Source organism: Oncorhynchus kisutch, linkage group LG5 (assembly GCF_002021735.2).
Source record: "Oncorhynchus kisutch isolate 150728-3 linkage group LG5, Okis_V2, whole genome shotgun sequence".
Lineage (NCBI taxonomy): Eukaryota > Metazoa > Chordata > Actinopteri > Salmoniformes > Salmonidae > Oncorhynchus > Oncorhynchus kisutch.
In genome coordinates this window covers 63,835,282-63,847,781 of record NC_034178.2, presented here as the reverse complement: position 1 = coordinate 63,847,781, position 12,500 = coordinate 63,835,282, and the positions used below count along the sequence as shown (strand labels likewise).

General features: G+C 44.0%; 1 protein-coding gene across 3 annotated transcripts in view; it reads left to right on the top strand.

Annotated features, from left to right (window-relative positions):
* Window positions 1-12,500, top strand: part of LOC109891401 (myotubularin-related protein 14) — a 38,107-nt gene that overhangs the window by 15,049 nt on the left and 10,558 nt on the right. For all 3 annotated transcript variants that reach the window (XM_031825659.1, XM_031825658.1, XM_031825660.1), the window contains exons 11-17: window positions 1,727-1,812; window positions 6,165-6,241; window positions 7,249-7,285; window positions 7,656-7,726; window positions 8,218-8,285; window positions 11,234-11,369; window positions 11,641-11,820. In XM_031825659.1, coding sequence (XP_031681519.1) covers window positions 1,727-1,812; window positions 6,165-6,241; window positions 7,249-7,285; window positions 7,656-7,726; window positions 8,218-8,285; window positions 11,234-11,369; window positions 11,641-11,820 — 655 coding nt within the window. The remainder of the gene's footprint in view (window positions 1-1,726; window positions 1,813-6,164; window positions 6,242-7,248; window positions 7,286-7,655; window positions 7,727-8,217; window positions 8,286-11,233; window positions 11,370-11,640; window positions 11,821-12,500) is intronic.

The window sequence follows — 12,500 nt, the reverse complement described above, 5'->3', positions numbered from 1 at the left end:
TGGTGTGTGTGTGTGTGTGGGTCTGGTGTGTGTGGGTGGGTCTGGGGTGGGTCTGGTGTGTGTGGGTGGGGGTGGGTCTGGTGTGTGTGTGTGTGTGTGTGTGTGTGGGTCTGGTGTGTGTGTGTGGGTCTGGTGTGTGTGTGTGGGTCTGGTGTGTGGGTCTGGTGTGTGTGTGTGTGTGTGTGGGTCTGGTGTGTGTGGGTGGGTCTGGGGTGGGTCTGGTGTGTGTGGGTGGGTCTGGTGTGTGTGTGTGTGGGTCTGGTGTGTGTGTGTGTGTCGGTCTGGTGTGTGTGTGTGTGTGTGTGTGTGTGGGTCTGGTGTGTGTGTGTGGGTCTGGTGTGTGTGGGTGGGTCTGGGGTGTGTGTGTGTGTGGGTCTGGTGTGTGTGGGTGGGTCTGGGGTGGGTCTGGTGTGTGTGTGTGTGTGTGGGTCTGGTGTGTGTGTGGGTCTGGTGTGTGTGTGGGTCTGGTGTGTGTGTGGGTCTGGTGTGTGTGTGGGTCTGGTGTGTGTGTGTGTGGGTCTGGTGTGTGTGTGTGTGTGTGGGTCTGGTGTGTGTGGGTCTGGTGTGTGGGTGTGGTGTGTGTGTGTGTGTGTGTGGGTCTGGTGTGTGTGTGTGTGTGGGTCTGGTGTGTGTGTGTGTGTGGGTCTGGTGTGTGTGTGTGTGGGTCTGGTTGTGTGGGTCTGGTGTGTGGGTCTGGTGTGGGTCTGGTGTGTGTGTGTGGGTCTGGTGTGTGTGTGTGGGTCTGGTGTGTGTGTGTGTGTGGGTCTGGTGTGTGTGTGTGTGTGTGTGTGTGTGGGTCTGGTGTGTGTGTGTGGGTCTGGTGTGTGTGTGTGTGTGTGTGTGGGTCTGGTGTGTGTGTGTGGGTCTGGTGTGTGTGTGTGGGTCTGGTGTGTGTGTGTGTGTGTGTGTGTGTGGGTCTGGTGTGTGTGTGTGTGTGTGGGTCTGGTGTGTGTGTGTGTGTGGGTCTGGTGTGTGTGTGTGTGTGTGGGTCTGGTGTGTGTGTGTGGGTCTGGTGTGTGTGTGTGTGTGGGTCTGGTGTGTGTGTGTGTGGGTCTGGTGTGTGTGTGTGTGGGTCTGGTGTGTGTGTGTGGGGGGTGTGTGGGTCTGGTGTGTGTGTGTGTGGGTCTGGTGTGTGTGTGTGTGGGTTTGGTGTGTGTGTGTGTGTGGGTCTGGTGTGTGTGTGTGGGGGTGTGTGGGTCTGGTGTGTGTGTGTGGGGGTGTGTGGGTCTGGTGTGTGTGTGGGTCTGGTGTGGGTGTGTGTGTGTGTGGGTGGGTCTGGTGTGTGTAAAGGTGTGGGTCTGGTGTGTGTCTGTGTGTGTGGGGGTCTGGTGTGTGTGGGGGTCGTGTGGGTGTGGTGCGTGGTGCTGGTGTGGTGCGTGGTGCTGGTGTGTGGGTCTGGTGTGTGTGGGGGGGGGTCTGGTGTGGGTGGGTGTCTGGTGTGGGTGGGTGGGTCGTGTGGGGGGGGGTCTGGTGTGTGGGTGGGTCTGGCTCCTTGGGGGTGTCTGGCTCCTTGGGGGCTGTAACCAATTTCTTTCAGGAAGTAAATTGACCTAGAAAAGACTGGTTAAGTCCTATCTCATATCTCAAAGGGTCCAGTGAGGGTCTCTGAGATGTTGAACTACTAGTCTTGTTCATGGGCTTTATTCCTCATCACTTCCTAATCTCTATAAAACCTTGTGTCAACCTTCATTTCTTAAGTGGTTCTGATTGGGTTTGCTCCCTGTAGACGAGAGCGGTCTCCTCGTGCACTGCATATCCGGTTGGGACCGGACACCTCTCTTCGTGTCCCTCCTGCGTCTCTCGCTGTGGGCAGTAAGTGTTCTCCTCTTATCTCTCTCTTTTATTCCTGTCCATCTGTTTCTCTCTCTATTTTTCTCTCCTAGGCTTGGGCGGCCTTCATACCGACCTTGTGCCGTACCAGGGTATTTGGTAATACCGGCATTGATCACAAGGGGCGCTAGTTTCAAAACCCACTGAGCCTTTGTAATCCGAAGGTTAGCAATGCTAACAAGTATATGTTAAATCCCATAGGGAATGCTAACGATTGCATTGTGAACATTTTATAGTCTCTGACTTAAACTATTTTCATGACAGACATCCCAGCTCATAAAAGTATAGCAAGTAACCAACAAAATGCTACTCACAGTTTTCTGCACCCTCAAAACAAATATTGCACAGCAAGGCTCATGATCCAGAAGGAGATTCTCTTGATTTTGAAAGAAGCTAACAACTTGGATTCTGCTATTTCAGCCACACCCGTTGCTGACAGGTGTATAAAATCGAGCACACAGCCAATACATCTCCATAGACAAACACATTGGCAGTAGAATGGCCTGTACTTAAGACCTCAGTGACTTTCAACGTGGCACTGTCATAGGATGCCACCTTTCCAACAAGTCAATTGTAAGTGCCCCGGTCAGTTGTAAGTGCTGGAGCAACAACGGCTCGGCCACAAGCTCACAGAACAGCATCGCCGTCTGCTGAAGCGCGTAAAAATAATCTGTCCTCGGCTGCAACACTCAGGCAATGTTCCAAACTGCCTCTGGAAGCAATGTCAGCACAAGAACTCTTCGTCAAGATTTTCATTAAATGTATTTCCATGGCAGAGCAGCCGCACACAAGCCTAAGATTACCATGTGCAATGTCAATCTTCGCCTGGAGTGGTATAAAGCTCGCCGCCACTCTGGAGCAGTGGAAACGTGTTCTCTGGAGGAATGAATCACGCTTCACCATCTGGCAGTCCGGCGAACAAATCTAGGTTTGGCGGATGCCAGGAGAACGCTACCTGCCCCAATGCATAGTGCCAACTGTAAAGTTTGGTGGGTGAGGAATAATGGTCTGGGGCAGTTTTTTTTAATGGTTCGGGCTTGGCCTCTAAGTTCTAGTGAAGGGAAATCACATTTTATTGGTCACATACACATGGTTATCAGATGTTATTGCGAGTGTAGCAAAATGCTTGTGCAAATCTTAACACTACAGCGTCCAATGACATTGTAGATGATTCTGTGTTTCTAACTACAGTGGGGCAAAAAAGTATTTAGTCAGCCACCAATTGTGCAAGTTCTCCCACTTAAAAAGATGAGGCCTGTAATTTTCATCATAGGTACACTTCAACTATGACAGACAAAATGAGGAAAAGAAATCCAGAAAATCACATTGTAGGATTTTTTTATTTATTTATTTGCAAATTATGGTGGAAAATAAGTATTTGGTCACCTACAAACAAGACCTCTCACAGACCTGTAACTTCTTTGTTAAGAGGCACCTCTGTCCTCCACTCGTTACCTGTATTAATGGCACCTGTTTGAACTTGTTATCAATATAAAAGACACCTGTCCACAACCACAAACAGTCACACTCCAAACTCCACTATGGCCAAGACCAAAGAGCTGTCAAGGGACACCAGAAACAAAATTGCAGGCTGGGAAGACTGAATCTGCAATAGGTAAGCAGCTTGGTTTGAAGAAATCAACTGTGGGAGCAATTATTAGGAAATGGAAAACATACAAGACCACTGATAATCTCCCTCCATCTGGGGCTCCACGCAAGATCTCACCCCGTGGGGTCAAAATGATCATAAGAACGGTGAGCAAAAATCCCAGAACCACACGGGGGGACCTAGTGAATGACCTGCAGAGAGCTGGGACCAAAGTAACAAAGCCTACCATCAGTAACACACTATGCCGCCAGGGACTCAAATCCTGCAGTGCCAGACGTGTCCCCTGCTTAAGCCAGTACATGTCCAGGCCCGTCTGAAGTTTGCTAGAGAGCATTTGGATGATCCAGAAGAAGATTGGGAGAATGTCATATGGTCAGATGAAACCAAAATAAAACTTTTTGGTAAACACTCAACTCGTCGTGTTTGGAGGACAAAGAATGCTGAGTGGTATCCAAAGAACACCATACCTACTGTGAAGCATGGGGGTGGAAACATCATGCTGTGGGGCTGTTTTTGTGCAAAGGGACCAGGATGACTGATCTGTGTAAAGGAAAGAATGAATGGGGCCATGTATCATGAGATTTTGAGTGAAAACCTCCCATCAGCAAGGGCATTGAAGATGAAACGTAGCTGGGTCTTTCAGCATGACAATGATCCCAAACACACCGTCCGGGCAACGAAGGAGTGGCTTCGTAAGAATCATTTCAAGGTCCTGGAGTGACCTAGCCAGTCTCCAGATCTCAACCCCATAGAAAATCTTTGGAGGGAGTTGAAAGTCCGTGTTGCCCAGCAACAGCCCCAAAACATCACTGCTCTAGAGGAGCTGCATGGAGGAATGGGCCAAAATACCAACAACAGTGTGTGAAAACCTTGTGAAGACTTACAGAAAATGTTTGACCTCTGTCATTGCCAACAAAGGGTATATAACAAATTATTGAGAAACTTTTGTTATTGACCAAATACTTATTTTCCACCATCATTTGCAAATAACTTCATAAAAAATCCTACGATGTGATTTTCTGGATTGTTTTCGTTCTCATTTTTTCTGTCATAGTTGAAGTGTACCTATGATGAAAATTACAGGCCTCTCTCATCTTTAAGTAGGAGAACTTGCACAATTGGTGGCTGACTAAATATTTTTTTGCCCCACTGTATGTGGCAACCGTTTGTGGAAGGCCCTTTCCTGTTTCAGCATGACAATGCCCCTGTGCACAAAGCGAGGTCCATACAAAAATGCTTTGTCAATATCGGTGGGGAAGAACTTGACTGGTCTGCACAGAGCCCTGACCTCAACCCCATTGAACACCTTTGGTATGAATTGGAACACCGACTGCGAGCCAGGCATAATGCTATTGTGGCTGAATGGAAGTCCCCAAAGCAATGTTCCAACATCTTGTAGAAAGCCTTCCCAGAAGAGTGGAGGCTGTTATAGCAGCAAAGGGGGGACCAGCTCCATATTAATGCCCCTGATTTGGGAATAAAATGTTCACATACTTTTGCTACTATATTAGCTAACCAAATGCACAACTGCAGAGCATTTAGCACATTGTGTGTGTGCTTGTAAACCAACACCAGGTCAATGGTTACTACCTGTACTCTTCATAATGAAAAATGTGACAGGTGAAATGAAGAACGCAATCTGCTTTAACTCCTAATGTATTGCACAAGTTGACTGCAGGTATTTACATAAAAAGTAGCAAAATATCCAAATGTATTAAAAAATGTAAATAGTTTCAACGGTATTGAAAAACCATCCCGTGGTTATTTCCAAATAACTTGGTATACCGTAAATACGATATACCTCTCTCGCGCTCTACCTCTCTACCTCCACCAACCAGGTATCCATTTTGTAATTCAATTCCAAAGGCACTTCTTCAAAATTAATGTTCTGTAATCCCACAATGAATTCATCAGCTTTGACCCCCCAGGTCTTGAATTCACATGCAAGACCCACTGCTTAATCACCAGATTCAATATTCAGTGTCTGCGTTTATTTAAAATGTAATATTAGGTTTGGCCATATAAATATGCATCAAATACTATTTGAAATCTGTTAAATACTTCCAGCGTTTGCTTTAGCTTGCCCAAAGTGTCAGGTGGGTGGGTTTTGGCAGATTGGGGACTGTTCCATTAAACCAGGGAACCTCAATCAAGCCCAGCTTAAAGGGCCAATCAGTGGTTGAAACAATAACAAAGTGTTTTCTCTGCCACTGTCTCTGTAAGCTGAAGGATAGGGCTAGAGAAATGTAATCGCTCTCAAATTCAAAGACAGGACTGATGTAAGGACTGACCATCCATGATATCATCATTGTTGTTTTAACCATGTTTTCAGGCTGTGCATTGTTTTGTATACATTTTACTTTGTTTAGAAATATTGGAGTAAAACCAACTTATATTTTGGGCTCTGATGGGGTACGACAGTTAAATTAAGCTCATAAATTAAATTCTTCAATGGGTACATATCATTTAATGGATGTCCCAAAAATCTATGTAGCAATTGCTGATTGCCTCTTCAAGTATTTGAAATGATTTCAAAATAATATTTGAACCCAGGAATTTGTACCTGACACTTTTCACTACATCTATCATGCATGGTATATCTTACAAATGGAATAAAAAAAATAGACAGAGGATAGCGGCTGGCTCGTAATCTAACGACCATGCCAATGCCACCATGTGGTGCCCATGGAGGCTAATTTGCATTCTTGAATGAATTTTTTCCTAGGATGGTGCCGTCCACGCTAGTCTGGAGCCGGCTGAAATCCTCTATCTGACCATCGCCTACGACTGGTTCCTCTTTGGGTAAGGATTCACATTGAGCTCACAATGGACCTCTCCTCTTCTCTTCTCTCTCATATATATAATTACCGCTGTGCATCTCTCCAATGTTTAACTCATCAAATGGAGTCCAAAAGAAAACGTCCGCCCTCCAGATAGCCCAATAGAGTAATTATTCTTGTCCAAACTCCTGGGACTGCTTTCAAGGAGGAGGGATGGGACCAACCAAGAATAGTACACACACACACACACACACATCTTCCTTCCTACAATCCATCATAATTGGGCATTTCTTTCAACTGTTGGGTTTGATGTGGTGGTCTGTATTGATTTGTTATCTCTCCATCACTTAAAGGTAGACCCAGTGATATGATTTAGATGCAAGAAGTAAACAGCATAGTGGGTCATTTTCCCCAACAACTAAGTGTGTTGAAGCGCAAGGCTAAACCTTTCTGCAGCGTGAAGAGAACCCGTGCACATGCGCAAAGACTTAGTGTGACTGTGTGAGAGCGAAGTCTTGCATCGTACCCATCACAATATCTGCAGTGCTGCTCGTGGCAACGTCATCTCGCTGGGTCTAACTTTAAACTCCCATTGAGAGTTGGTTCATTTGTTTGTTTCACCTTTAAATGTGAAAGGTAACTTGACTGATTCGGGTTCAAAGCCAGAGGTCAGAGATGATAGGAGGGATGATGGGTCAATTGGTTATTGGTATACTTTTATAAACAATGAGTTCTAAACTGAATCCTCTTCTTTTTGCTTTGCAGTCTCCATCTTCACTTTGATCTTAAGATTTATACTGTTTGATCAAATAAGTATATAAATTGTAAAAGTATAACTGGCACACCTACATTGTTACCAGGAGCATGGAGAAAACTGTACACTGAAAAGGAATTGAGAAAGTATGAAGGAGTTAAATAGGTTGGTTGGGGATGGTGGCTCATAATCATATGTAGTAAAGGGTTCTTAGCTAGATTTTTTTTGATGGATTCGGCGATCATTGTCACCGATCTGGTCTGTGTTTCCTACAGTCATATGCTACCTGATCGCCTCAGCAAAGGAGAGGAGGTCAGTAGTACTCTAACACAATATCAATGCAATGGCGTGTGTGTGGAATATTAAAACATTGATTATACGTTTTTCTATTTAGTTAATATGGTTCTTTCCCCCAAGTTCAAACACTGTTGCCAACCTCTTGAATTAGTTTTTTTTGGAATTTACTGCACCAAAGTAGATTGAATGGCTTGTAAAGATAAGAGTACAGCTTTGTCTGATTTTATGAAACTGATATACCAGACTACTGTAACTATTCACTAAGCTTGTTCCAATTTTCAACTAAAGTGAGGTGTTTGGGGATGTTTTTCAAAACTAGGGGGCAGTATTTTGTCATGTATTTAATTCATCTCCAACACTAAACTCCTTCTATTCCTCCTGGCAGATTTTCTTTTTTTGCTTCAATTTTTTGAAGCACATTGTCTCAGAGAAGTTCTCTGCCATGAAGAAACCGAGGTGAGTGAAATGTCACGGAACAACAGACGTTTGAAATGTAAATGCACTTTTTATAAAACGTTGTCTGTCCCTGAAATGGAAACCCTAGTCCTTATATAGTACATTACCATTACCAGAGCACTATTGGCCCTGGTCAAAAGTGGTGCACTATATAGGGAATAGGGTGCCATTTCGGGGACGCATACATTGTCATTCAGCCTGTACACCCAGTTTACAATGCCCTTAAGCCACTCTTTTAGAAGTTTCAACAGGAGAGTTGTAAGTATACATACAGCCACTCAGGGCAATAATGCTGTTATTTCATGGTCCGATTCCCACTATGACAAAACAGATTTTTTAAAAAGTGTTTTTTCTTTCTCTCTGTTCTTTGATCGATCGCTCTCTTTCACTTTTTTTCTCTCCCTCCCTCGCTCTTTTTTTTCCTTTCATTTTTTCTCTCTCTCTGTCTCTCTCTGTGTGTGTATTGTTTCAGCATCCCTTTTTCTCTCCAGTTTCCACAGAAGGAAAAACTCTCATTTCAAAGACACTGATTTCACAGTGGATGACCTCTGCCAGTTGAGTAAGTTGTTTCCCTGGAGACATTTCAAGAGCTTGAGACTAAGGTTCTATTAGCGTTATTGACCAAATTGAGTTATTGACATAGCCTTGTGCTGTTCAATGTTTTCTAGCCATGTAGTACTCTAAATACCACAGTTTAAGTTGTTAGAGAAAAAATACAATAAAAAAATTGCTGACACCATTCAAACCAATGAGGGTTCGGAACTTAAAAGCCAGTTATCTCAATCATATTTTTGCAGATTGAACCTTGTAGTCCCAAGCTCTCGATTTGCAACAGTTTATTTTCTGCATCAAAAGTGGGTTTAGGTGTTGGGACTTTTTTTTTGCATTTTTAAAGCTTATGTTATGCATTTTGCCATGGCTAATCCTGTGTTATTTTGCTCAAACATAATAACAAAATGTATACTGCTAAATTAATTGTTTTGGGGAATTTTCAATTCTCCCTGAGTGTAACTTTTTTATTTTGGTGATTGTTAGTTTTCAAAGATTATACTATAAAAAATATATAGGTCCATTATCTTTTCTACATATTTTATATCTGGTTTTAATCATTACATTTGACACAGAAAACTTATACCATATTATAATTTAGTTTTACAGTTTGGACTTAGGCGACCTGAAAAAACGGTTAGGCGACCCTCCAAGGATTTCAATGGCAGAAAATCCCTGTTATATGAAAGGGATAATCAACAAGAGGCTATGTATTCTATGGAAAATAATGCATGATCTGAAAAATGTGTGCCACGACTAACCTTCCACAGAATTGCATTATTTTCCAGAGAACACATAGAGCCGGAAGTTGATTATCCCGCTTATGCAATGACTATAATTTAAACACATTTGTCGCTAGAAAATGTGTTCATTTGCCAATAGAAATGCACTGAAGTAGCTAGCTAGCAAGTTTACTAGATAGCTACAGCAGTTGCCTTGGTAACCAAACTGACTGACTTGCTAGCTTAGCTATCCAAACCATCAGTCCTCTTAGCTTGCAATGAAAATCTAATTAAACAATGGCAATAATATTTTATTTTAAATTCATCTTTTGCTTTCAAAAGCAGCTCAAACATAGAACATGTAAGAATGATATTCATAGCCGTTGAATATTGCTGTGCATTATAGGGAGATAATTCACGCTCTCCTCTAGTGCGTCGTAGCACAAACCTTCCACATCAGGCATTATGTTCCATATAACTTATAGCCCCTTGTTGATTATCCCTTACATAATATTTTATGATGTCACAGTACCTACATGTACTTGGTAGTCTGTGGCTCATTAAACAGGTTTTCTTTTTTTTCTTCTTATTTACAATGACGGCCTACCAAAAGGCAAAAGGCCTCCTGCGGGGACTGGGACTGGAATATAAAATATAAATATAGGACAAAACACACATCACGACAAGAGATACAACACTACATAAAGATAGACCTAAGACAACAACATAGCAAGGCAGCAACACATGACAACACAGCGTGGCAGCAACACATGACAACACAGCGTGGCAGCAACACATGACAACACAGCGTGGCAGCAACACATGACAACACAGCGTGGCAGCAACACATGACAACACAGCGTGGCAGCAACACATGACAACACAGCGTGGCAGCAACACATGACAACACAGCGTGGCAGCAACACATGACAACACAGCGTGGTAGCAACACATGACAACACAGCGTGGTAGCAACACATGACAACACAGCGTGGTAGCAACACAACATTGCAGCAACACATGACAACACAGCGTGGCGGCAACACATGACAACACAGCGTGGCGGCAACACATGACAACACAGCGTGGCGGCAACACATGACAACACAGCGTGGCGGCAACACATGACAACACAGCGTGGCGGCAACACATGACAACACAGCGTGGCGGCAACACATGACAACACAGCGTGGCGGCAACACAACATGGCAGCAACACATGACAACACAGCGTGGAAGCAACACAACATGGCAGCAACACATGACAACACAGCGTGGTAGCAACACAACAAGGTTGCAGTATAAAACATGGCACAAAGGGCAAGAAGGTAGAGACAACAATACATCACGCAAAGCAGCCACAACGGTCAGTAAGAGTGTCCATGATTGAGTCTTTGAATGAAGAGATTGAGATTAAACTGTCCAGTTTGAGTGCTTGTTGCAGCTCGTTCCAGTCGCTAGCTGCAGCGAATTGAAAAGACGAGCGACCCAGGGATGTGTGCTTTGGGGACCTTTAACAGAATGTGACTGGCAGAACGGATGTTGTATGTGGAGGATGAGGGCTGCAGTAGATATCTCAGATAGGGGGGAGTGAGGCCTAAGAGTTTAATTTTTTAAAAATAAATAAGCATCAACCAGTGGGTCTTGCGACGGGTATACTGAGATGAACAGTTCAGAGCAGTATAGAGTGCAGTAATGTGTCCTATAAGGAGCACAAGACGTGTGGTAGAATCATTAGTATCGCTGCTAATGAGGATGGTATGCCATAATAATGAGAACTTTAGATAGTTCATTATTATATGTTACATAAGGATAGAGGTTTGTACAGTGGTGCTAAGAAACTTTAGAAAAGCCATGGTATGAATTCCCACTGTACCTCAGTTCTGATTTAACATGATGAGCTTTTATGTCTTGTCCCCTCGACATGATACACAGCTAATGGAAACAATTCACCAGATGTCCAGTTTGTGAACGCAGCCTCCACCCACCTCATTTCATAATAATTATGTTTGTTGATATCGACTCTTGCGTTCACAGACCTGTTTGTCTCCATGTAAATTGAGGCTGGGTTTGACTACAAGCTGTCACCTACTATGACGTCTCTCACCATTAGCTGTCATGTTATGATTCCCAGAGCCAGTGTATTTTTAATTAGTACCTCCCCTACAACTAGTCTCTCCTCTGATTGGTCTGATGGCCTGTCCGCTAAACCCGTGTCTCCCGTGTGATTGGTGCAGAGTCCAGGGACCGGGGCAGCGTGACCAGCCTGAGCAGTGACTTCTCTCTGATCACGGAGGACGTGGGCGGAGCCACCTGCCTCACCAACGACGCCGTGGACCTGTTTTCCGGCCAGCCCCTGGCAGCCTCCAGCTGGTGAGTTCTCCTCCCTCTCCGTCTGTCTATTGGTGTGACCCGTAACGTTAGTATAAAAATAATTATCTTAATTAAATCATTTAGTTAGCAGATGCTTTGTGTCTGCCCTGCTCTATATGTTGTCATGTTGACAAGTCTTCCTTCCATCGAAGTCCAGTATGGTTGTAACTTCTATGGAGAGAATGTGTTCTCAGCCAACTTGCCTAAAAGTAATACCAAATGAAGGGTAAGATAACGTCAAACCTAACTCTCCTTTTCTATGGCCTCTCAGGAGGAAGGGACACAACTCGTCCCCACAGACGGTGCTGTGGAACCGGCCCAACCCCCTGCAGGAGCGGCTGGCCCACCCCCTCAGTCAAGAAACCAAGTCCTCCAGCTCTTCCTCCTCCAACCAATCAGAGACGGGTTTCACGTGCGCAGGCAGCAGTCCTATGTCTGTGCCCGGGAGAAGGTAAGCCTTCACTTAGAAGTCAGTCTTAGTTTTTTTTATTTGAAAGATTTATTTTCAGTCTATTCAGAAGGCGATGGTATGATGTGAGTGTGGTAACAGAAATAGAGGTGCAGCATGGGGTCGGAAGTGGGAAGTTTACATACACCTTAGCCAAATACATTTAAACTCAGTTTTTCACGATTCCTGACGTTTAATCCTTGTCTTAGGTCAGTTAGGATCACCATGTCAGAATAATATTAGAGAGAATGATTTATTTCAACATTTATTTATTTCATCACATTCCCACTGGGTCAGAAGTTTACATACACTCAATTAGTATTTCGTAGCATTGCCTTTAAATTGTTTAACTTGGGTCAAAGCTTTCCACAAGTTTCCCATAATAAATTGGGTGAATTTTGGCCCATTCCTCCTGACAGAGTTGGTGTAACTGAGTCAGGTTTGTAGGCCTCCTTGCTCGCACACACTTTTTCAGTTCCGCCCACAAGTTTTCTATGGGATTGAGGTCAGGGCTTTGTGATGGCCACTCCAATAACTTGACTTTGTTGTCCTTAAGCCATTTTGCCACAACTTTGAAAGTATGCTTGGGGTCATTGTCCATTTGGAAGACTCATTTGTGACCTAGCTTTAACTGATGCCTTGATGTTGCTTAAATATGTCCACATCATTTTCTTTCCTCATGA